General features: G+C 45.0%; 1 protein-coding gene across 1 annotated transcript in view; it reads left to right on the top strand.

The window, feature by feature from the left end:
• Positions 1-21856, top strand: part of LOC123275633 (zinc finger protein 709-like) — a 28532-nt gene extending 6676 nt beyond the window's left edge. Inside the window, 4 exon segments of the mRNA XM_070492097.1 lie at positions 17882-18008; positions 18470-18530; positions 18890-19983; positions 19986-21856. Coding sequence (XP_070348198.1) covers positions 17882-18008; positions 18470-18530; positions 18890-19983; positions 19986-20209 — 1506 coding nt within the window. The 3' untranslated portion in view covers positions 20210-21856.
• Positions 21857-23069: the final 1213 nt, after the last annotated feature.

The raw sequence follows: 23069 nt of genomic DNA, 5'->3' as shown, positions 1-23069 counted from the left end.
TGGGGTTGACCCACAAGAGGTCTGCACACAGCTGAGACTTCAGGCACTGGTGGACTCGAGGTCACAGAGACTGAAGTGGAGGGCATGGCAGCTGGGCGATGATTCTCGGAACTTTGTTGTCTGCACTGTGCTTCCACTGGGAAAGCAAAGTGAGGAATGGACACGTCGTGAGGGGCATGTTTCTGGAAGTGATCACAGCAGCGTGAGGGGGCTGGAACACGGTGATCACTGCAGGGGGCTGGAACACGGTGATCACTGCAGCCATCGTGGGCCCTGACTCTCCCTCTTCAGGGCCTGAGCTGTGGGTCTCTGGGCCATCGTCTCTGAGGGTTGGTGACTTTGTGTGTCTCGTGTGGGTGTGTGCACGTGTTTGTCCAGTGAGGAAGCCTTTGTTGACTTTGTCTGTCTGTCTGCAGGCGTATGTCTTTGAAATGTGTAGCACCTTTCTCACCATGGTGGGTAGAGCTGGTGAGAGCAGACATCTCTGTCTTCTCTCTGATCTGAGAGAGAAAGCCCACAGTCCTTCACCATCAAGAATGATGTCAGCTGTGGGTTCTTCATTGATGCTTTATTTCAGGTTGAGGGAGTTTACTGAGGGAGGTTCTCATAGTTTCTTTTTTTTTTTTTGAGGAAGATTAGCCCTGAGCTAACTACTGCCGGTTCTCGTCTCTTTTGCTGAGGAAGCCTGGCCCTGAGCTCACATCCGTGCCCATCTTCCTCTCCTTTATACGCGGGACGCCCACCACAGTATGGCGTGCTAAGCCGTGCCATGTCCTCACCAGGATCTGAACCGGCAAACCCCGGTTCCTTGGAGCCATGCAGCCTGCCCCGCACTGTCACTCATCCATGAGAGGGTGGGGCCTTCCTGACTGTCCAATCGGGGGAGCCCCTGGGACAGGTGGCTGGGGTGATGCCGTGCACCAACGTGGAGCTCCTTTCTTGTTCCTGTCGTGCGTGGGGTATATTGTCACATGCGCTTAATGGTCCCTGGTGGCTCTGCCACTCTGTTCTGCTGTGACCTACACTGGCCATGGGAGCCATGAGAAGGACTCAGGGAGACCGAGGAGACCCAGAAATGCTGAGTGTATTGCCCTGGGGTGAGGAGACGTGCAGCAGGGGCTGGTTGGCACCGGCCACAGTAGGACCCAGCCGCCCTGTGGACACTTCTGGAGTCTGGGGCCCCGAGTCTGCAGGTGACACTGATCCAACCTCAGTCCCCCTTGCTACGTGGGGGCTGAGCCGGCAGCCAGGATCCTGGGCATCCTGTCTGTCACTGCATGTGGTGACTTCAGCCCCAGAGCCGCTCTCTCCACACTTCTGCACCCACAGCCTCCGTCTCCCCATTTTGTGCTTTGACCCCAGGGATGGCCATTAGGGACAGTTGTGACTCAGTCTCCAGGAGTCGTGTGGGAGGAGCCGTGCAGGGCCTCCTTTCTCCCCCCGGGGCATCCGTTTTCTCCTGCGTTTCCAAATGTTTGGGGAGCAGCCTCTCAAATCCCCTATCCTGTACCCCAGCCTGGCTCTGCGCAGCACTGGCAGGAAGTCCCTGACTTTTCCGGTCCCTCCCCACGTTCCCAAAGCCCACTTCTTGTCTCTGGTTAACAGCCTGATTAGGGACTATTCATCTGCCCTGGGGTATTTCAAACAGACCCAGTATTTTAACTGTGGATCATTTTTTTCCTTGAGCCCTAGGTGGTTCTTTTTAAAAGATTATGTTTCTTTGGATGTCTTACATTAGAATGCGGCAGAAAATACCCATATGAACTACGTTATATGCAGTCTTTGTGCCTCTCCCCCCAGGATGTTTCTGGGCACAGATGTCCTTTGGGAAGTCATTTAGTTGGAGCTTCCACTTAAGAAGCTTTCCTGGGTGTTGTGTCCTTTTGGCATTGCTGTTGCCTTTGTTTGTGACCTTGCAAAGATTGATTCCTTATTGATTTCTCCATTGTTCACTAATGGTAAATATATTTAATCAATAGAGCTTGGAAGACAGTATGGATAGTTACAAACAGGCAACAGAGAGGTGAATTTCAGAAAGAAATCAAATATTCCTATTACCTTCCATTTGTTATGAATATCTGTTTCACTTTTTCTTCCCCTGAACGTGTGTAGTCAGTTTCTGAGGGCTGAGCCTTCCTTTTGGGTGTTTTCAAATGAAATGTCAGGGCTCAGACTTGCAGACCACAAGTGGTCAAGTGTGATTTCTTGCCATGGAAATAGTTCCCTAGCATCTTTTTTTCTGAAAGGAATAGATATTTTTGGTTTTTCCTTGAAGTAGTCCAAGCACCTTATAATTTTCTGCCCTATTTTCCAAGGAAAGGCTGGGCTTAAGTGATTTTCCTGGATTCTTCAAACACTGGGTTTGTTTCATTTAAAAAAACCTGATGTTCCAAAGCCTCTGGGGATGCTGAGGCCTGCAGTTAAAGGGCCAAGCTAAGGACCCCAGGGCCTGCAGAGGGAAGGCCTTGCAGGCCCAGCTGTTCTTCCTGGGGGTCCTCCCCCTGCCTGTGTCCTACGGCTCACACCCCCATGGAAGGAGCCTTTATCCTGAGAGGAGCTGCAGAGCCCTGGAAAGCTGGGGGTGCACGTGCCCATGGGGTGGGGAGTGATGCCCTTTCTGAGGCTGTGGTTGTGGTTCCTTAGGCCTGGACATTTTAGACATCGTTTGAGTTTTGCACCCACACTGTAGGTGCACTGAGAGTGTAATCTGTGCACAGTGAGGAAGTCTGTGAAGATCAGGTGTTCCATCCTGTGGACAAAGGGTTCATGAATTTGGAGTTCATGTGGGTCAGAAGCTTAAACTGAATCCGGCTGAGAGTTTCCTCCCTTGTGAGAGTGGGAGCCTGGGGGAGGCAGTGCTTCCATGCTCACAGGAGAGGGAGGGTGTGTGGGGATTGCAGAGTGCATATCTGTGGCTGCTCAGGGGTCCCCACCCTCCTTCACCAGCCACAAAGCACTGTAGGGCTTACATCTCAACTGGGGTGTTTCGATCCTCTATTTGGGATGTAGTCACTGTCTGAGTGTGTTTTCCTTCTGAACTGTGGGCAAACAGGCAGTTCCTGTGAGCTGATTCATATACTCTTGTTTCTGTCCTTGGATTCCTGTATAAGGTGAAGATTGCAGCCCTTTGATTCTAGTTTCCGTTCACACCTGGGGTTTTAAAATGTCAGTTGATAGAGATGATGTGAGTCAGGTGAGAAAATTGTAGAAGCAAATAGAATTTTTGTTCCATTGAGGCTCGAGCACCTCAAGATGTGAGATGGGTTTACTTAAGTTCTTAGGTGCTTGTTCCTATTTTAGGTCACTTTTTGTGTGCCCGTGTCCTTAGAAGACACTTAAATGTGTATACAGCAGTAACATGGAAGGACCTAGAGGGAGTCATGCTAAGTGAAATGAACCAGTCTGAGAAAGACAAACACCAGATGATTTTACTATCGTGGAATATAAACAAGTACTGGGACGAAGAAAACAGGTCAGTGGTTAACAGGGGAAGGGGAGTGGGGCGGGGCACTGGGAGTGAAGGGGAGCACTTATGTGGTGACAGTCAAGAAATAATGAACAACTGAAATCTCACATTCATGTAAACTATTACGAACTCAAAAAAAAAAAAAGTCAATAGTATTCCAGGGCTGGCCCGGTGGTGCAGAGGTCGGATCCCGGGTGCGGACATGGCACTGCTTGGCACACCATGCTGTGGTAGGTGTACCACATATAAAGTGGAGGAAGATGGGCATGGATGTTAGCTCAGTGCCAGTCTTCCTCAGCAAAAACGAGGAGGATTGGCTCACATGTTAGCTCAGGGCTAATCTTCCTTAAAAAAAAAAAGTCTATACTATTCCTCAGTGTTGCCGGCAGCCTCAAAGGGCAAGGAATGACAGGTACCGCCCAGGGTACTTGGTTGTTTAAGTAATCAGAGGGTATTGATAAAGGGAAACAGGACGAGGAGCGGGGATACAGGGAAACAACAAACCGGTACTCACACCATCCACACCACAGTCGGCCGGGAAGTCCCGACAGTTTGCACGGCAGGTGGGATGCCGATTGTCCGAGTCTGAGGCAAAGCGTCCTTTCCTCGGTGACACTCCCAATCGTTCCGTGCCTGGGACTCCCTTTATCCTAGGGTTTCTCTGGGTTCCAACTCGGGTTTCAGACATTTGGATACTTTGAGTCATTTCTTCTTGTTCCCACGGATGGGGTGCTTCTGTCTTTGTTCCCATGGATGGGATGTTTCTAAAGTCCCATCAGGTGCCTGTCAGGGTGGCCAGTCCAGACAAGGAACATGGCGCAGGACATATTCTTTGTAACTTGTGCCTTAGAGTCAGGGCCGAAGTGGCCACCTTTTTTGCCCTGAGCCCAGACGCATTCGTTCGTGTAGGGCCCAGGCCCAGTGTCCTTGGAAGGCGGGGAGGTCCGTGAACTCTGTACACCCAGGCAGATGAATTCCTACTTTAATGGAGGTGAAGGAAAAGCCCTTGAATTTCTGTTTCCATTGAGAGGAGGAAACAGGTCAAAGCTTATGTAAATGTTTGGAATTCCTAGTTCATCACAGGGCTTAATTGTACACCCCAATGTGTTATAATACACTACTCGTTCCTGAAAATATCCCCAGTGTGACATATAGTGGAGGGACAAACAATAATGCCCTTGTCCTTTTACTTAGAAAGGGTTTTGTGGGGCTGGCCCCATGGCCGAGTGGTTGAGTTTGCTTGCTCTGCTTCGGTGGCCCAGGATTTCACAGGTTCGGATCGTAGGCGAGGACATGGTGCTGCTCATCATGCCATGCTGAGGCGGCGTCCCACGTGCCACAACTAGATGGACCCACAACTAAAATATACAACTATGTACTGGGGGAATGTGGAGAGAAAAAGCAGAAAAAAGACAGGATTTGCAACAGTTGTTAGCCTAGGTGGCAATCTTTAAAATAAAACACGGGCATTTTGTAAGTTTTTTTAATGTTTACAGTTTTATTAGTGTTTTTAAAATTTTTTAAGTTTATTTTTCCATATATATTTATTTTTTTCTGTGTACATCGTAATATATTTTGCACTCTGTGTGAATGACATCATGTTCACCATCCAAAGACTAAACTATAATCTATCACCACACGTGTGCCCAGTCACTCCCGTCACCCCCCCACCCCGCAACCACCAATGCAATCTCTGTTGCCGTGTGTTTGTTGTTTTCATCTTCTACTTATGAGTGAGATCATATGGCACTTGACCCTGGCCCTCTGACTGCCACCCTGAAGGTCCATCCATGTTGTCCCTTCATTTCTCATGGCAGAGCAGCACTCCACTGCGTACACACAGCACATCTTCCTTATCCGTTTGTCCCTCGATGGGCATCTAGGCCACCTCCAAGTCCCGGCCACCGTAAATAATGCAGCAGTGAACACAGGGGTGCAGGTATCTTGATGCATTTGTTTTTTCAAGTTCCCAGGATAAACACCCAGCAGTGGACCAGCTGGCTCACCTGGCAAGTCCATACAGGAAATCCATACTGCTTTCCACAGTGGCTGCACAGCCTGCACCCCCACCAGCAGTGTACAAGGGTTATTAGTGTTTAAAGGATTAAATCTTGGAGTGGTTTCTCTGTAGACAAGTTAAAATTAAATTAATTTTGAATATGAAAAGTTAATTAAACATAATGATCAATAGGAAAATAAGGAGTATAAACATTTTCCTCCTTATTTTCAATAAATAATGAGTAAGAAGGTTAAAACTTTCCTAAGACTGGGGCTGGCCTGGTGGTGGGGTGGTTGGGTTCACAGGCTCTGCTTCAGCAGCCCTGGGTTCCCGGGTTCAGATCCCGGAAGTGGACGTCCACACCACTCATCAAGCGATAGCTAAAGGGCAAAGGAGTTTCTTTCTGAAGGGATGAAAATGTTGAAAAACTGTTGTGATTATCGCACGTATCTGTACACTTTAAGAGGGTGCACTGTGCAGTCTATGCATTACATCTCGAGAAAGCTGTTGAAGTAAATAAATCAATAAATTTCCAAAATCCAGGCATATAAGAATTTCCAACTTCACACATCCATTACCTTAGTTAGCTTTTGTGTGTGTGTGTGTGGTGAGAAAGTTTAAGAGCCATTCTCTTAGCTAATTTCCATTATACAATACAGAGAAAGTCTATCAAATCATCCTGTTGTAATCTTTAAGTACGGACACTTTTATTAGTCAATTATACCTCATTAAAACTGAGGGGGTGGGGAGAAAAGTTTCCGGGAGCATCCCACATTTGCATAACAATATAGAAATGAAAATGGGAATCAGTTGCTTGAGGGATGTTACTCGGTTTACATTTGAAAGTTCTCGAGGGACACAGGAAAAAATTGATCCAAGAGAAACTTCCTTCCAGTGGAAAACGTACAGTTGGAAACTTGGTGACCACATGTCATTGCTTGTGGTTGGTGAGAAGAGTCCCTATCCCCCGCTAGGGCTGTGGGGTTCCAACTTCCCAGCAGAGCCCAGGGCCCCGGGATTCTTTAGCCCAAGAACCAAATGAGTGGGGGTGGGGCGGGGATGGGTGGAAGGCTGATCACTGCCAAGGCGGAAAGATCAAACTGGGGCCAGACACTTGATCCCAGCTGGGGAGGTCACGTTTAAGTGTCTGCTTTTCTAAACAAGGGTCACAGTTCCATGAGTGGCCTCACAGCCTTACGCCAAGCCCTTGACCCCTAGAGGCCCGAAGAACTTCTTTTCCTGTGTGTCCTGGCCTGGGCCACCCTCTTGTCTGTACTTGCTCCTTGAAACTGAATCAGGGATTCCCAGTGCACACCTGCAACAAGTCGTCTTGCAGAAGCTGCGGGAAGAGCAGACTCAGCCCCAGGCCAGGCAAAAGTTCTGTTTCAATGCAAATAAGCCAGAAAGGACAGATTCCGGCCCAGCGGGGGAAGGTGGGTCCCTTGAGCCTGGCCTCCTCGGGAGGGGCGTGTCCTCGGGAACTGTCCAATCAGGGGCGTGGCTGGGGCTACGCAACGCACCTGCGTGGACGTCAGGTTGGTTCCGGGCTTAGAATCGCGTGTGGCGTGTTTCAGTGCTCTCTGGTGGCTGTGCCGCGGCATCTGTCAGGCTTTTACCTGCGCCTGTCCTGTGGGTTGTAGGAAGGACTCGGGGGACCCAGGAGCCACAGAAATGGTGAGAGTAAGGCCCAGGGGTGAGGAGGCGTGAGGAGGGGCTGGTGCGAAGCGGCGGGGCGGGCCCGGCCTCCCGCGGTCCCCTGCGGGGTCTCCGGCCCCGAGTGCGCGGCGGCGCCTCTCGGCCCTCAGGCCCCACCTGCCGCAGCGTGGGGGCGGGGCCGGCAGCCGCGCCTCGGCGTCCTGCGGTCCCTGCGCGCGGCGACTTGGGCCGGAGCGTCTCTGGGCAGCTGTTCGCCCACAGCCCAGCGTGTCCCAGACAGTGCGGGGCCCGTGGGAGGGTCCGCAGGACAGTCGGGCCTGGGTCTCCGGGGTCCGTGCGCGGAGGGCCTGCGGTCTGTGGGTCCCCAGGGCCTCCTTTCTCCTTAGAGGGCACCCGTTTTCTCCTGAGTTTTCCAAATGTTTGGGGAGCAGCGTCTCAATCCACAGTCCTTTCCCCACAGGCTGCTCTTCCTGGGACTGACAGTAAATCCGTAAATTTTCAGATGCCTGCCTGCCCTCCCAAAGCCACTTCCCATCTTTCATTCACAGGATCCTTATCAACACTTCGTCCTCCCTGGCCCGTTTCAACCAGACCCAATATTTTAAATGTTTATCATTATCCCCCAGAATCCTGGATGGCTCTATTTTCAAGATTATATTTGTCTGTGGATATTTTACGTGAGAGGAAAGCAGAGAATAAGCACTAGGAACTACACTGCAGGAAATCCTGGTGCCTCTCCCCGGATCATCTGGGCCCAGACATCCTATGGCAAGTCCTTTGGGTGGGGGTTCCCCTTGGAAACATGTGCTGGGTGATCTGTGCCATTGGCATTGCCACACACCCCCAGGTTTGTGAACGAGGAAAAATTATTCTCTTTAGAAAGTGGTCAGTTTTATTTTTTTTTTTTAAGATTTTATTTTTTTCCTTTCTCTCCCCAAAGCCCCCCGGTACACAGCTGTATATTCTTCGTTGTGAGTCCTTCTAGTTGTGGCATGTGGGACGCTGCCTCAGCATGGCTTGATGAGCAGTGCCATGTCCGCACCCAGGATTCGAACCAACGAAACACTGGGCCGCCTGCAGCGAAGCGCTCCAACTTAACCACTGGGCCATGGGGCCAGCCCCAATTATTCACTTATTTAAGTGTCCGTTTTGCAAGAAGGGTAAATATATCTAGTCAGTAGAGCTTGAAAGACACTATAAAATAGTTCCAGACAGGCAACAAAGAGCTGAATTTCAGAAAAAATGTACTATTCCTTTGTTACATTCCATTTGTTAAGAATACTTGTTTCACTCTCTTCCCTTGAGTGTCGTTAGTTTCTGAGGTGTGTTCCTTTTGGATGCTTCCAAATGAAATTCCAGGCTGAGACACGCAAACCACAAGTGTTCAAGTGTGATTTCTTGTCATGGAAATAATGTCACCACCGGCCCAGGAACAGAATTGTCATCTCAAACCCTGCATCTTTGGCATAAGGGCTATTTTGAGCTGATGATTATTCTGAAACAGCAGACACAGGCAAAGCTCTGAAAGCCTAGTAGAAGTTACCCTTTTGTAAGGGAAATTTACATTCTAAGAGAATGTCCCTTTGTAAGGGTGCCTCCCTCTGTGTGCCAGGAAGGGCAGGATGACTCTAGATCTCTAGAAAGTCTTTGTCAGTGGAGTTAAATCTGCATGACAACTTGCCCCTTGTTCACTGTACTTTTCCTGGTAACCTCCCTTCACTAACCCCATCTTAACAGCCAGGTGTTAAAGGTCTTTGTCACAGGAGGCGGCCAGCCAGGAGCCTGTGCGGAAGAGAAAGTTTTGATCTGCCAGTCAGACCTCACCCTGCCAGGTCTTGGCACCCAGCCGGCCCTCCCTGCTCCCTTAAGCCTCAGCCCATGCTCTGGATGAGGGAGACGGAGTTGAGAGCCTGTCCTCCTGTCTCCTTGCCAATCGATGGCACAGTCAAGTGTTTCTTCTTTCAAAGACTGCTGTGCCGTCTTCTCAGCTTCTCTGTGCATCAGGTGGCAAGCCCTCCTCAGTAACAGTAGCAACTCACCTTTTTTCTTAAAGGAATAGACATTTGTGCTTTTCTAGTTGAAGTGGTAGAAATACCGAATAATTTTTTCCCTTATTTTCCTTGGAAAGACTGGGTTTAAGTGATTTTGCTGGATTATTCCAACACTGGGTTTGTGTGATTTAAAATAACAGTGATGCTCCAGAGTATCTCCAATGGGGAGCAGAGGCCCCCAGGCCAAGACCCAAGCTAAGGCCCCCTTGGGCCTGCAGAGGGAAGGCCTTGCAGGCCCAGCTGTCCTTCCTGGGGGGCCTCCCCCACAGGTGTCCTACTGCTCACACCCCCATGGAAGGAGCCTTTATTCTGAGAGGAGCTGCAGAGCCCTGGAAAGCTGGGGGTGCACGTGCCCATGGGATGGGGAGTGACACCCTTTCTGAGGCTGTGGTTGTGGTTCCTTAGGCATGGACATTTTAGACATCGTTTGAGTTTTGCACCCACACTGTAGGTGCACTGAGAGTGTAATCTGTGCAGTGTGAGAAAGTCTGTGAAGATCAGATGTTCCATCCTGTGGACAAAGGGTTCCTGAACTTGGAGTTCATATGGGTCAGAAGCTTAAACTGAATCCGGCTGAGAGTTTCCTCACTTGTGAGAGTGGGAGCCTGGGGGAAGCAGTGCCTCCACGCTCACAGAGAGAGGGCATGTGGGGCTCCCAGAGTGCATTCCTGTGGCTGCTCGGGTGTCCCCACCCTCCTTCCCCAGGGCCAGACCCTCTCCAGGGGATCTGTCTCCACTGGGAGAGTGTACACCTCAAGTCTGGGAATATGGTCTCTTTCTGAGTGTGGGTTTCCTTCGCAACTGCAGGCCAGCAGGCTGCTTCTATGAGCTGAGTGCAATATTCCTGTTTCTGTCCTCGGATTCCTTGATCCTCTGATTCCATTTCCACATGGGGTTTGAAAATGTAATTTCAGAGATATGATGTGACCAAGGCAAAAATTTGTGGAAACCAGCAGTTTTTTTCCATTTAGACAAGAGAACCTCAAGATGTGCGATGGGTGTATGTCAGTTCTCAGGTACATTTTCCATGTTTAGGTCAGTCTTATTCCTGGGTAAATCTAGTGGAGGCACAAAACAAAATGCCCCTTGTCTTTTTTGTTAGAAAGAGATTGGTAAGTTTTTTATGTTTTACAGTTTTATGTCCATTAGTGTTTAAAGGATTAAATCTTGGAATGGTTTCCGATGTAGAAATGTTAAAACTAAAAGTTATTTAAAAATAGTGATCAAACATAGGAAAATATGGCATATATAAATCTCTCCTTATTTCATTTTAGGTTTTTGAGGAAGGTGTGCCCTGAGCTAAGATCTGCGCTCATCTTCCTCTATTTTATATGTGGGATGCCTGCCTCAGCCTGGCGTGGTAAGAGGTGCGTAGGTCCACGACCAGGATCCAAACTGGTGAAGCCCAGGCCTGTGAAGCAGAGCACGTGGACTTAACCATTGTACCACTGGGCCAGCCCGTGTCTCCCCTTATTTTAAATAAATAGTGTGTGGGAAGGTTTAAAAAATTCATCAGAGAGGAAACACTTAAGGAGACTCCCTGCCTGCGGTCCTGCCCCACTCTTCTCCTCTGACTCCAGCCTCCCTACATGACCAGTTTTGCTCACTGCTTCACCATCCTGCTAGTGGTTCTTTATATAAAAACAAGCCAGTGTGAATGCCTGTTTTTGTCCCCAAAGTTTGTTCTTGTAATGAATGGGAGGGTTTGATGCTGATGATGTTTGACGATTGAACACTTAAGCCTCGCCCTCCCTTTTCCCCTGGGCCTTCTTCCCTGGACAGGCTGATGAGAAAACCTGGAGGCTCCTGCACTGTGGGCTGCTGCTTGCTGGGCAGCTCCTCCTGGGCACCGTGCTGCCCTGTGTTGCACTGTTGACCCCTCCAAGCCTGGGTTCTAACTGTGGAGGAGTCTGAGTTGGCAGTTTTGGAAATTCCCGTCTTCTGAGAGCAGGAGCCTGGGAATCAGGCCCTCCTTAATGTGATCTTCTGTCAGTGTCTTGCGTGGCACGTGTGTGTGTGTTGAGAGTGAAGGGGAGACTGAGGCTGGAGTCACCTTGACATTAGGGGGAGTGTGCGGTTATGAGGATGATTGTACACTGTCACTGAGCCGAGCCCATCCGATGGTCACTCCTTCAAGAGCAATTATTTCAGAGAGAAAGAAGAGACAGGAAAGTGCAGCCAGTAGGAAGCAAGATTCCAGAGGGCTCCCCAGGGCCCCCAAGTCACTCTGCCGCCGCAACAGAGGGTCTATTGCAACAAAGACCCTGACCCTCTGGGTTATAGTGACAACACCACAGTCTGAGTTTGTCAGAGCAAAGGGATTGTTTCAAACCAACTTAAGCCCAGGCACTTGAACTCTATAAAGCAACCAGTTGTCTTGCCCCTTTGTGGGAAAAGAACTCTGGAAACCTCTTGACTCAGAGATCCCCAATATAGAAGTCAGAGTCACACTTGTATGTACACTAATAGGTCTACAATAGCAGGACACTCGTCATCCACCTTGGGGTCTGACCCTACTGATAGTGACCATGGCACTTCTCAGAGGATCCAGTGCTGTGCTCCCCAACAAGGCATTCGATGGAAGTTTCCCCTCCCCTGTGGGTCTCAGGCTCCTAGAGCACCAGACTGGCTTCCTGAGATCAGTTGAAGTCATGGCACAACTAGAAGGACCTATGACTAGAATATACAACCATGTATTGGGGGCTTTTGGGAGAAGAAGAAGAAAAGATTGGCAGCAGATGTTAGCTCAGGGCCCATCTTGAAAAAAGAATAACTTGAAGTCACTTGAAGGAGAAATGTCTTGTTTCTGGAAAAAAAGGGTGAATTGTCATGAGTTTGTCTTCATCATTTTTTCAAAAGACACCGGTTTTAAGTTTACAGAAAAATTGATTAGAATTGACAGTTTGCACATCACCCTTCTCTCTGCATCCACACAGTTGGCACTCTTTCACATCTGGTATCACTGTGGCACACTTCTTACAATTTCCAAGCCCATGTGGACGGATTACAGTGCACGGTGCACATTAGCACTGACTCTGTGTCTTACACACTGTGTGGGTTTTGGCAAATGTGTAATGATGTGTCCCCATCATTTCTGTATCATGGAGTGTAGTTTCGCTTCCCTGAAACTCCCCTGTGCTCCACCTGTTGACTTATCCCTCCCTGCAACCTCCAAACCCTTCACAAGTAAAGATGTTTCTAGTGTCTCATACTTTTCTCTTTTCCAGAATGTCATGTGCTTGGAATCATACACTGCAGAACCTTTGTCACATTGGCTTCTTCACTTAGGAATAAGTTTTAAGGTCCCTCCATGTGTTTTCATGGCTGGATACCTCACTTCTTTTTATCATTTGACGGTGTTTCGTTGTTTGGATGCACCACTGATTGACTGTTCGATACTTGAAGGACATCTTGTTCAAAATTCTAACTTTTCCCAATTATGAATAAAGTGCTTATAAACATTCTTATGGGCTGGCCCGGTGGCACAGCAATTAAGTGTGTATGTTCTGCTTCTCAGCAGGCCGGCGTTTGCTGGTTCAGATCCTGGGTGTCGACATGGCACCGCTTGACAAGCCATGCTGTGGCAGGCATCCCACATATAAAGTAGAGGAAGATGGGCACGGATGTTAGCTCAGGGCCAGTCTTCCTGAACAAAAAGAGGAGGCTTGGCAGTAGTTACTTCAGGGCTAATCTTCCTCAGAAAAACCCAAACAAACAAAAGAAATACATTCTTATGTGGGTTTTGTGTGAACATAAGGTTTCAGCTCATTTGGGAAAATACCACAGACCGTGATTGCTGGCTCTTACTCTATGTAGTGACAGTGTATTTTATTCTGAAAGAAGATTCCTGTCTTCCAGTGTGGGTGTTCCAAATGCCATTTCCACCTGCGATGAACTAGGATTCCCTGTGGCTTTGCATCTTCACCGATATTTGCTGTTCTGAATATTTTGACTTTTACCCATTTAAGAAGTGTTTAGTGATCCCCATTGTTGTTTTCTTTGCAATTTCCTAATGACATTTGATGTGGAGCATGTTTCATTTTGCTTATTTCCCATCTAGATCTCTTCTTCAGTGAGCTGTCTGCAGATCTTTTGCCCATTTTTAATTGCATTTTTTTACTCTATCAAAGTTTAAGAATACTTTGCATATTTCACATATCAATCATTTATCCAACGGTGTTTTACAGACATTTTCTCTTACTCTGAATTATGTTGATCTTCCCTTTACCCCATCTTTCTCAGAGGAGGAGTCTTTCCTTTTAATTAAGTAAAGTTTCTGGTGTTGTCTTTTGTGGACCTTGCCTTTGGTTTTCTATGTGAAAATTCATCAACATACACAAGGTCATCCAGATTTTCTTCTACGTTCTCTTGTAGGAGTGTATTCCTTTGGCATTTTACATTCAGATGTGTGATGTGTTTTGACTTAATTTTCCTGAAAAGTGTCAGGCCTGTGACTACATTTCTTTCGTGCGTGTGTATTTGCACGGGCATATCCATTATTTCAACCACTGTGTGTTTAAAATACCTTCTTTTTCATTTGAATCTCCTTTCCTTCTTTGTCAAAGCTCAGTTGACTCTATTCGTGTGGGTCTAGAAGGAAAGCAGTCGACTCACACATCCTGCAAACTTGCTGTGCTCTCATTAATCCCAGGAGTCATTTCTGTCATTGTGAATTCTTCCAGTTGTTGTGTAGAGACAGTCATATCATATGGAACAAGCACCATGAATTCTGCTACAGGATTTGTGAAGGTGTTCTTTCTCAAGAAGTGGAAGTTCCCCTCTATTACTAGTTTATCATAAGTGGATGTTGCATTTTCTCAATTCTTAGTTTATATTCATTTCGGACAAGCAGCTTTTTTCTTTTCATTTTCTCCATTGATTTCCCACAATGACATTCATTTCCTTTCTGATTTTTATTATTTTTGCTGTGGGTTTAACTTGCTCTTCTTTTTATTCTTTGCTAAGGTATATGCTGGCATTAGTGATTAGAGATGTTTGATTTTTCCAGTGTATTTGTTTGATGGCATGAATTTCCCCCATATACTCCTTTCATTATATCCAAGAACCTTTGCTATCTTGTGTTTTCATTCTTTTAGTTCAAAATAATTTTTCATTTTTCTTGAGACTTCTAGTTTGATATTCTGTATTATTTGAAGTGTATTTTTGAATCACCACATATGAGGGGGTTTTCCGACTATTGCTGGTATTGCCTTCTAGAGGAATGCCTATGTGGTGTGAGAGCCTATTTTGGATGATTTCTGTTCTTTCAGATTTGTTAAGGTGTGCTTTATGTCCCAGAATGTGGTTGGTTTTGGTGAATGTTCCATGTGAACCTGAGAAGAATGTATATTCTGCTGTTCTGTGAAGTATTCTGCAGATTACAATGAAACCCAGCAGTTTCGCAGTGCTGTTCATTGCACGTCTGTCCTTCCTCACTTCCTGCCTACTGAAATGTCTAATTCCCGATGAGGGGGTGTTGACTTGTACAGCTGTGGTACTGGATCTGTCTGTTTCTCCTGCATTCGGTCAGTTCCTCCCTGAGGTGTGTTGCCCCTCTGTTGTTAGGCAGGTACACATGCAGCGTTGCTGTGCCTTCTCAGAGAATAGGCCCCTTTATCCGTACCTACTGCCCCTCTATCTCGGCATTTTCCTCAGTTTGAAATCTGCATTGTCTATGATCTCTGTTCCTCTGGCAGCTTCCTTTGGATTCGTGTTGGCATGGTCTGTTTTTCTCCATCCCTTTACCCTGCATCTGTCTGTGACTTTATACTTAGAGTGGGTTTTTTGTACACAACATATAATGATCTGTTTTTTTCCTAAAGATTGGCGCCTGAGGTAACATCTGTTGCCAATCATTTTTTTTTCCTTTCTAGATTGGCACCTGAGCTAACAACTCTTGCCAGTCTTTTTCTCCCCAAATCCCCACAGTATATAGTTATATCTTTTAGTTGTGGCATGTGAGATGCTGCCTCAACATGGCCTGATGAGTGGTGCCATGTGCACGCCCAGCATCCGAGCCCTGGATCACCGAAGCAGAGTGCACGAACTTAACCGCTTTGCCTCAGGGCTGCCCCTATGATGGTGTTTTTTGAAATCTATTACTGTGTGTTTCAGGTGTAATGACACCATTGATGATTAAAGTTTTTATTGATTCAGTTGGATTAGTATTTACGCAAATTTTTACTTTCTCCATTTTTACCCTGGTTTGTTTTTGTCTTTTTGCCACCTTCTCTGGCTAAAATTGAGCATTTACTGTAATTCTTTTTTCCCCCCCTTAGCATATCTGTTACACACTTTTTAAAAAACATATTTTAGTGGTTCCCCTTAAAGTTTCAGCATACATTTACAACTAAGCCACCCCTCTGCCAAGTGACACTGTGCCACTTCACCATGTGCAAGTACCTCTTAACACATTGTCCCCAATTTTCCTTTTCCTGTGTCTTCTCACATTGCTGTCATTTATTTCTCCTGCCGGAAGCTTCTCATTACCAAATACGTTCTTCCTGACATTAGTTTAAACAAAGTGTCATCTGTTGTATTAATTATAGGAAACATAAAAGATACTTGCCCTCATTTTTTCTTCTTCTAATCCCCTGCCTTTATCATTTATATTCTTTCTTGTAAACTTTCGAACAGTCTCCTTCAAAGTATGTGTATTCGGGACGAATTTCCTCAAATTTTGTCTCAGAAAGTCCTGATTTCTTCCTTGTATTGAAGGATGATTTTGCTTGACCGAATTCTGGGAAAGTGGGTTTTATTTTCAACACTTACCTTTCAGTCTCCTCTGTTCTTGTTGCATGGTTTTTGAGAAGAAGTCTGATTTAACTCCAATCTTTGTGTCTTTCTGTCAAAGTTGTGTTTCTTCTCTGGCATTTTTCAGGACATTCTCTGTCTGTGATGTGTCTCTAGTTTCAGTGTGATACCCTCGGGTGTGCACTTTGTACTTTATTGTAGTTAGTGTTCCGTGAGCTTCCTGGATGGACAGTGTTCTGGCTATCATTAATTTTACGGTATTTTGGTCATTACTATTTCACGTTTTCCTCTGTCTCGCTCTGCTTTTCTTTTCCTTGAGGTTTTCCCATTATGTGGATTTTAAACCTTCTCTTGTAGAGGCTGTCCTAGGCTTCATGGAAATTGGGTTCTGTGTTCCCTGTGATTTTTGCCCTTGCATTAGACTCTGGGGAAATAGATTTCTTTTTTTTAGTACAGGCCTTATTAAGAACAGAACATGTGGGGCATATTGCAAAATGCCATCTTTTTTTGTCTTTCCCAAGTTTGGAGACTCTGGTTTGTCCTGGGACCTCAAGGCTCTCCTGGATCTAAGAAGGGTTGTTCATCTCAAGTTTGTTCATTTTCTTCTTGTGAGATCAAGAATGACAGTTCTAAGCTCCTTAGGCGCAGGATCAGAAGTCAGCAGGGCATCATCCAGAGTGGGTGGTCAGGAAACAGTTCCTCTTGATGTTGGAGAAAGGAAATTTTATGTTGTTTTGGAGGAAACCACTGTTAAATCCTTCATGTATTTTATCATCATGGGCACATTTAACATCAAAGCATTGTGGACTTCAAGGAGCTCCCTTGCAATCTGCAGCTCTCTATTTTTTGTGTTCTTTAAAGATTGGCCCCTGAGCTAACAAGTGTTACCAATCTTCTTCTTCTTTCTTTTTCCCCTGCTTTTTTACCCCAACCCCCCAGTACATAGTTGTACATTGTAGTTGTGAGTGCCTCTGGTTGTGCTATGTGGGCCGCTGCCTCAGCATCGCCTAATGACCGGTGCCATGTCCAAAGTGGAGTGTGCGAACTTAACCACTCAGCCACGGGGTCAGCCCCAATCTGCAGCTCTTAACCTACCCCTCAAGGGGAGCAAAGCTCCAGGTACTCCGTTGACATTTGACTAGAAAGAGCTCTTATGGCACATTATTATCTCAGAGTGTGTTCTAAAAATGGTGACAAGTAGCTTTGAGGCCAGTGAGAGTAGGGATCTTCTGGTCTAAGTTTTCATGGCTTCTTCCTTGTGGCTGAGCTCTCAGTTCATAATAATTCCAGCCCCATCAAATCATACAGAGTGAGAAAGGTAGAACCGAGTCTGTGATAGATACTACACAAGTTAAAAGCAGCGTTTCACCACAAGAATATTTACATTCAGCCAGCTGCATCTGATTACCTGTAATGGCCTGGAGTAGTTTAGGACAGTGTGGGCAGCTGGGCTTGGTCAAAGTGTGATTTCACAGGCCTCCTAGACTCTCAGTTTTGTGATGGGACCAGACCAAAAAGCTTCCAGTTGTTCACTATGTTTTTATTCACTGACACATCCCGTAGATTTCACCCTCTGCCTCATGGAGTGCTGTAACGGGTGGATAATGTGGAAGAAGATGAAAGAAGTTTTCTTACGAAGAATCATTGGTCCACAAATGATATTTGCTTCATTTGTATAGCATTTCTGTCATTTCCCAACCTGTTCTGGAACTTGTTATTAGAGAGAAATCGGATGTAATGTCATCACAGTAAAACTGTGTAAATATTTACATGTGTTCATAATATTGTTAAATTGATGAGCATGATGTACAGAAAAAGCGAGTTTGTGATGATCACAACATAGAATAAATGTTTCGAGATAGTAGAATCCCATGTGACCTTCCTAGCATTGGAGTCTAGATCCCCAGTGCTGTCAGGCTCATGTATCCTAATCTACACACATTTGTGGTGTTTTAGGACTCAGTGGCCATTGAGGACGTGGCTGTGAACTTCACCCCAGAGGAGTGGACTTTACTGGATCCTTCACAGAAGAGACTCCACAGAGATGTGATGTGGGAAACCTTCAGGCACCTTGCCTCAGTAGGTAAGAATGAGGACATTCAGTCACTGCATCAATGAGAGAACAAGTGCTGCTGGACCATCAAGAGTGTTGTAAGCGGCTGGCCTGGTGGCATGGCAGTTACATTCACGCATTCTGCTCCGGTGGCCCAGGGTTCACTGGTTCAGATCCCGGGCGCGGACATGGCACCGCTTGTCAAGCCATGCTGTGGCGGGCGCCCCACATATAAAGTAGAGGAAGATGGGCACAGATGTTAGCTCAGGGCCAGTCTTCCTCTGCAAAAAGAGGACGATTGGTAGCAGAAGTTAGCTCATGACTAATCTTCCTCAAAAAGAAAACCAACAACAGTGTTCTAAGGTGTAGAATGTGGAAAGGTGAGGTTGTTAGTAAAGTAGAAATGGTCATTGATTATCACATACTTAGAATCTAAATGTTCTTCTATAGTTTCTAATAATTGGAATAAACGTTCTTTGTCTGCATTTCAGGAATAACATGGGAAGGTCATGATATTGAAGATCAGTACAAAGACCTGGGGAGAAAACTCCGGTGAGTGACACAGTAGAAAGCTCTTTCTCATGTAAGAATCCTTGCATGTCGAGACATTTTTTTTTTAAAAGAGCAAACAAAAGAAATAGCCCTTGCTTCACATTTAGGTATTCTTCAAGGATTTTCGTCAAGTACACTTTCCAAAATGTGATGCAGTGGTTCACTTTTTACAATATATTTTCACTTAGTAATAATGAATCATATCTATGAATATTGTTGTTTGGATAATAGAAAATTCAGTATATTTATTTCAGAGAATTCACAGAAAGAAGAAAACATTTCCTATAAACCGTAATAACATAAGAAATATAAAATCATTGATAGAGAAATCACTAACAATGTGCTTCTCATTCCTACAGAAAGCATATGGTAGGGAGCCTCTGTGAAAGTGAAGGGGATAGTCAGTGTGGAGAAAACGTCAGCCTTCTTGCAAATCTCAGTCTGAACAAGAAAACTACAGGAGCTAAACCATGGGGATGCAGTGCATGTGGAAGAGCCTTCACACATCATTCATTGCTGAAAATGCACATTAGATGTCACGCTGAACATAAAACATATGACTGTCAAAAATATGAAGAGAAGCTATATAAATGTAAGGAATGTGGGAAAGCCTTCACTTATCTCACTTTACTTCAACCACATGAAAGAACTCATACTGGAGAGAAACCCTATGAATGTAAGAAGTGCAGTAAAGCATTGACTACTTCCAGTTCTCTTCAAGTCCATGAAAGAATTCACACTGGAGAGAAACCCTTTAAATGTAAAATATGTGGTAAAGCCTTCATTTCTACCATTTGTCTCTCAACACATGGAAGAACTCACACTGGAGGAAAACCGTATGAATGTAAAAAATGTGGTAAAGCATTCAGTTCTTCTAGTTATCTTCAAATACATGAGAGAACTCACACTGGAGAGAAACCCTTTAAATGTAACATATGTGGTAAAGCCTTCATTTCTACCACTAGTCTCTCAGTACATGCAAGAAGTCACACTGGAAGGAAACCCTACGAATGTGAAAAATGTGGTAAAGCATTCGCTACTTCCGGGTCTCTTCAAAGACATGGAAGAATTCATACTGGAGAGAAACCCTATGAATGTAAGAAATGCAGTAAAGCATTCACATCCTCCAGTAATCTTCAAATACATGCAAGAATTCATACTGGAGAGAAACCCTATGAATGTAAAAACTGTGGTAAAGCCTTCACTTCTTCCTGTTCTCTTCGAGTTCATGAAAGAACCCACACTGGAGAGAAGCCCTTTAAATGTAACATATGTGGTAAAGCCTTCATTTCTACCGTTTGTCTCTCAAGACATGGAAGAACTCACACTGGAGGGAAACCCTATGAATGTGAAAAATGCGGTAAAGCATTCACTTCTTCCAGTTATGTTCGAGTACATGGAAGAATTCATACTGGAGAGAAACCCTATGAATGTAAAAAATGCAGTAAAGTATTTGTTCCAGTAATCTTCGAGTCCATGAAAGAAGTCACACTGGAGAGAAACCCTTTGAATGTAAAATCTGTGGTAAAGCCTTCAGTTATAACAGTTCTCTTTCAAGACATGAAAGAACTCATACAAGAGAGAAACCGTACGAATGTAAAACATGCAGTAGAGTATTCGCTTTTTCCAGTTCTCTTGAAAAACATGAAAGAACTCACAGTGGAGAGAAAGCCTCATGAATGTCAGGAAAGTGAGATAGGCTTTACTTCTCATGCAGACTTTTGAGGATATGCACAAATGCACACGAGAGGATAAACCATGTAGACATAAACAGTGTGGGATAGATTTTGTCATCCCAGTTCTTCCTGAAGCCATGAAAGGACTCACTTGATAAAAATGTCTTGAATGTAAACAGCATGAGAAAGACTTCAGTTGGCCTACATCTTTCTGTGTGAAACTCCCACCAAAAAGGAATGTAAAGGTAAGTCCTATGAAAAAGCTTCATGGAATTTAATTTGTATGTGAGCTTCTAGAAAACTTTCAACAGGAAAGAATGGTTATAAAAGTAGTAAGTAGATTGTATTTATCAAACTTCTTTCTTAAAGTGCAACATTGGACTGTGGATTTCTATTAATTACTTCAGAAATGAATATTGAGGTGAGATGAGTCTGCTAGTCATCCTTCATAAATAGTAAATAAGATTCATAGGTAGTGCTTTTCCCTTAAATCTCTTAATAATTTTTTATCTTTGCTTTTTTTATAATGTTTTAATTTTTCTCTGTTAAGGGGCCATTGAAAAGTGACAGTTTGTATTTGTTGTGATTTTCTTAGTGGCCTTGTATTTACAGTTCCTGCATGTGCCTCATCCATTGTACATATTGTACATGTTTTAGAGAAAGCTCCTTTTTGGGGGTGGTGGGTGGAGGAGCCTGTTTTTATTTTCTGTACTGTTAAACAGTTGGAAAAATTATGTATGGCAAGTTTATCCAGTAGTGTACTTCCTGTGAATTATTTTCCTATTTGGGCCTTTGCTGTTTGTCCTTCCTTCTGACTGTCATTTGGTGGATAGACTTTGAATTAAGTAGAGGCCTGTGGCAGGGCAACAAAATCTAGAGCTGGACACATCACTCCTGTACTGCACTATGTCAGTGAGGGTAATCTGAAGAGCTAGATCTTTAAGAATCCGTCCCCTTTATGTGCCGTGTTGGAATTGCCCAATGGCCTCACTTACATGAGATTCGGAAGGCAGAAGCACACAAGGCCTTAGGCCGATTTTTGAGCCACCACACAGGGAGGGAGCCAGTTCCATAGGAGCTTCAAGGACACCACCTTCCATCCCTTTTTCTGGATTCTTTGCCCTTCTTGTCAAGAGTATCTTGACAACCACCAATAGCTAGTTGATTTCCATATTGTTAGAGATGCATTTTCCACCAGTTTTACATCAAAGATCCATTCGAATTAGGGTCTTTCTGTAAGGCCTCTTGTGTCCACCAGGAAGCTAATTCAGACCTTTGTGGGTGGGAGTATTGTCTGATTCCTCTTTTCTCTAGATGATAATGGAATAAGGTCTGATGTGTATAGGAAACACCTTGTGCTGTTGATAGTGCTAGTGAGCACATTTTCCTGCTTCACCATGGCATCTACAATGGGACATAAAAAGAAGCACCTGCGAGTTTGTTTCCCTGCTGCGTTGTGCAGTGGCTGCCTTGACCCAGTTGTTCCATGTGAGAACAATCACCTTGCGTGTGCTGGGAAGACTGTGTTTTTCCTGTTACTTGTAGCTTGATTGGATTCCCTCGATGTGTTCTCAGTAACGTTTGACTGTATGTCAATAAAACTTTGTCCATTTGTTTGTGAAATAAACACTTCTGTAGTTGTTTCATTGATATATTTTATCAACTGTTCCAGTCCATCCTATGTTAATAAATATTATTGTGGATTTCATTTTTACAGACTATATTAATATCCATTTTTGATTATGGATTTTCAGATATACTTTGCAAGGTTCTTCATTTAATCGTTATACATTGTGAGTCAATTTTATCATGTGCAGACCAATTCAGGGATTTCTTCCTTGGGCAAAGTGTATTTCTTATTCATTTACAGTTACAATTTTTGACATGAAAATAATTTCTCATGCATTTTTAAGCCAAAAATTAGCCATCATGTTTTTTTTTCAGTGCCCTCTTCCAGTGACCTGCAGATTTACACTTGCAGTCAGAGAGGGGCGTAAGGAATTCTAGTAAGAATGACCACAGACCTAAAGCACCTTGAGGTGTAGCGGTAACGGTGCTGAAAGGACTTCTTACAAGATTTTGACCTGTGTTTGTGGATTTGACTGCAATTCAAGGAGGCAGGTTATTTTCTGTATTCGTTGATGTGAGGAGGTAAACTTAATTCTATCTTTTGTAAACCTTTTTTTTTTCGTGAACCGAATCATTGTTTTGTAGAACGGAACAACAATGTAGTGAAGGTAAGTTAATTTTTAAGAAGTTCCAGTCAGTCATTTTAGTAAGAAGAAGGAAAAGAATGATTTGTAGGATTTGGACTTTTATCCTTTATCATTTTTACCTCTATGGTCACAAAATACTGTTAGTTTTGTCTTGGAAACTGTACTTTCAATGAACAAGCCATCGGACACTTTTCTCTTCAGCAGGGTAAGACCTGGCCTTGCAGTGGATGCAGCCACCTCATGGTCAACTGGAACAGGTTTGCTTTTCCTACTTACACTCAAAACACCACTGTATTTCCTATGGTGAAGTAGACCCTGTTTACTGTGAAGTACCTCGTTGAAATACATAAATTCTCTCCTTGGTATCCTACATAATATTTTCACTATGTCCTTTAGACTCAGCTGAGGCCTTTGAGTTTAGGTAAATTGTGAGACAATGCAAACCCAGCCAGCCAAATAGGACCACTGTCCCACTCTGAAGCCTTTCCTTCTCTGAAACTCTGCTGTTGCTGGTACCGTTTCAGCGTCCCTCACAGGCCATGCAGTGTGGAGTCTGTGTACACACTGTAGCAGAGCTGAGACACAGTAGGGTCTGGACACAGAGCATGAAACAGATGAGTCCTGGCAGTCCTGGTGCTTCTATGTTT

This window comes from Equus asinus, chromosome 20 (genome assembly GCF_041296235.1).
Source record: "Equus asinus isolate D_3611 breed Donkey chromosome 20, EquAss-T2T_v2, whole genome shotgun sequence".
NCBI classification, from domain to species: Eukaryota; Metazoa; Chordata; class Mammalia; order Perissodactyla; family Equidae; genus Equus; species Equus asinus.
The sequence above is the reverse complement of the archived record's forward strand: the minus strand, read 5'-3'. Positions and strand labels throughout refer to the sequence as shown.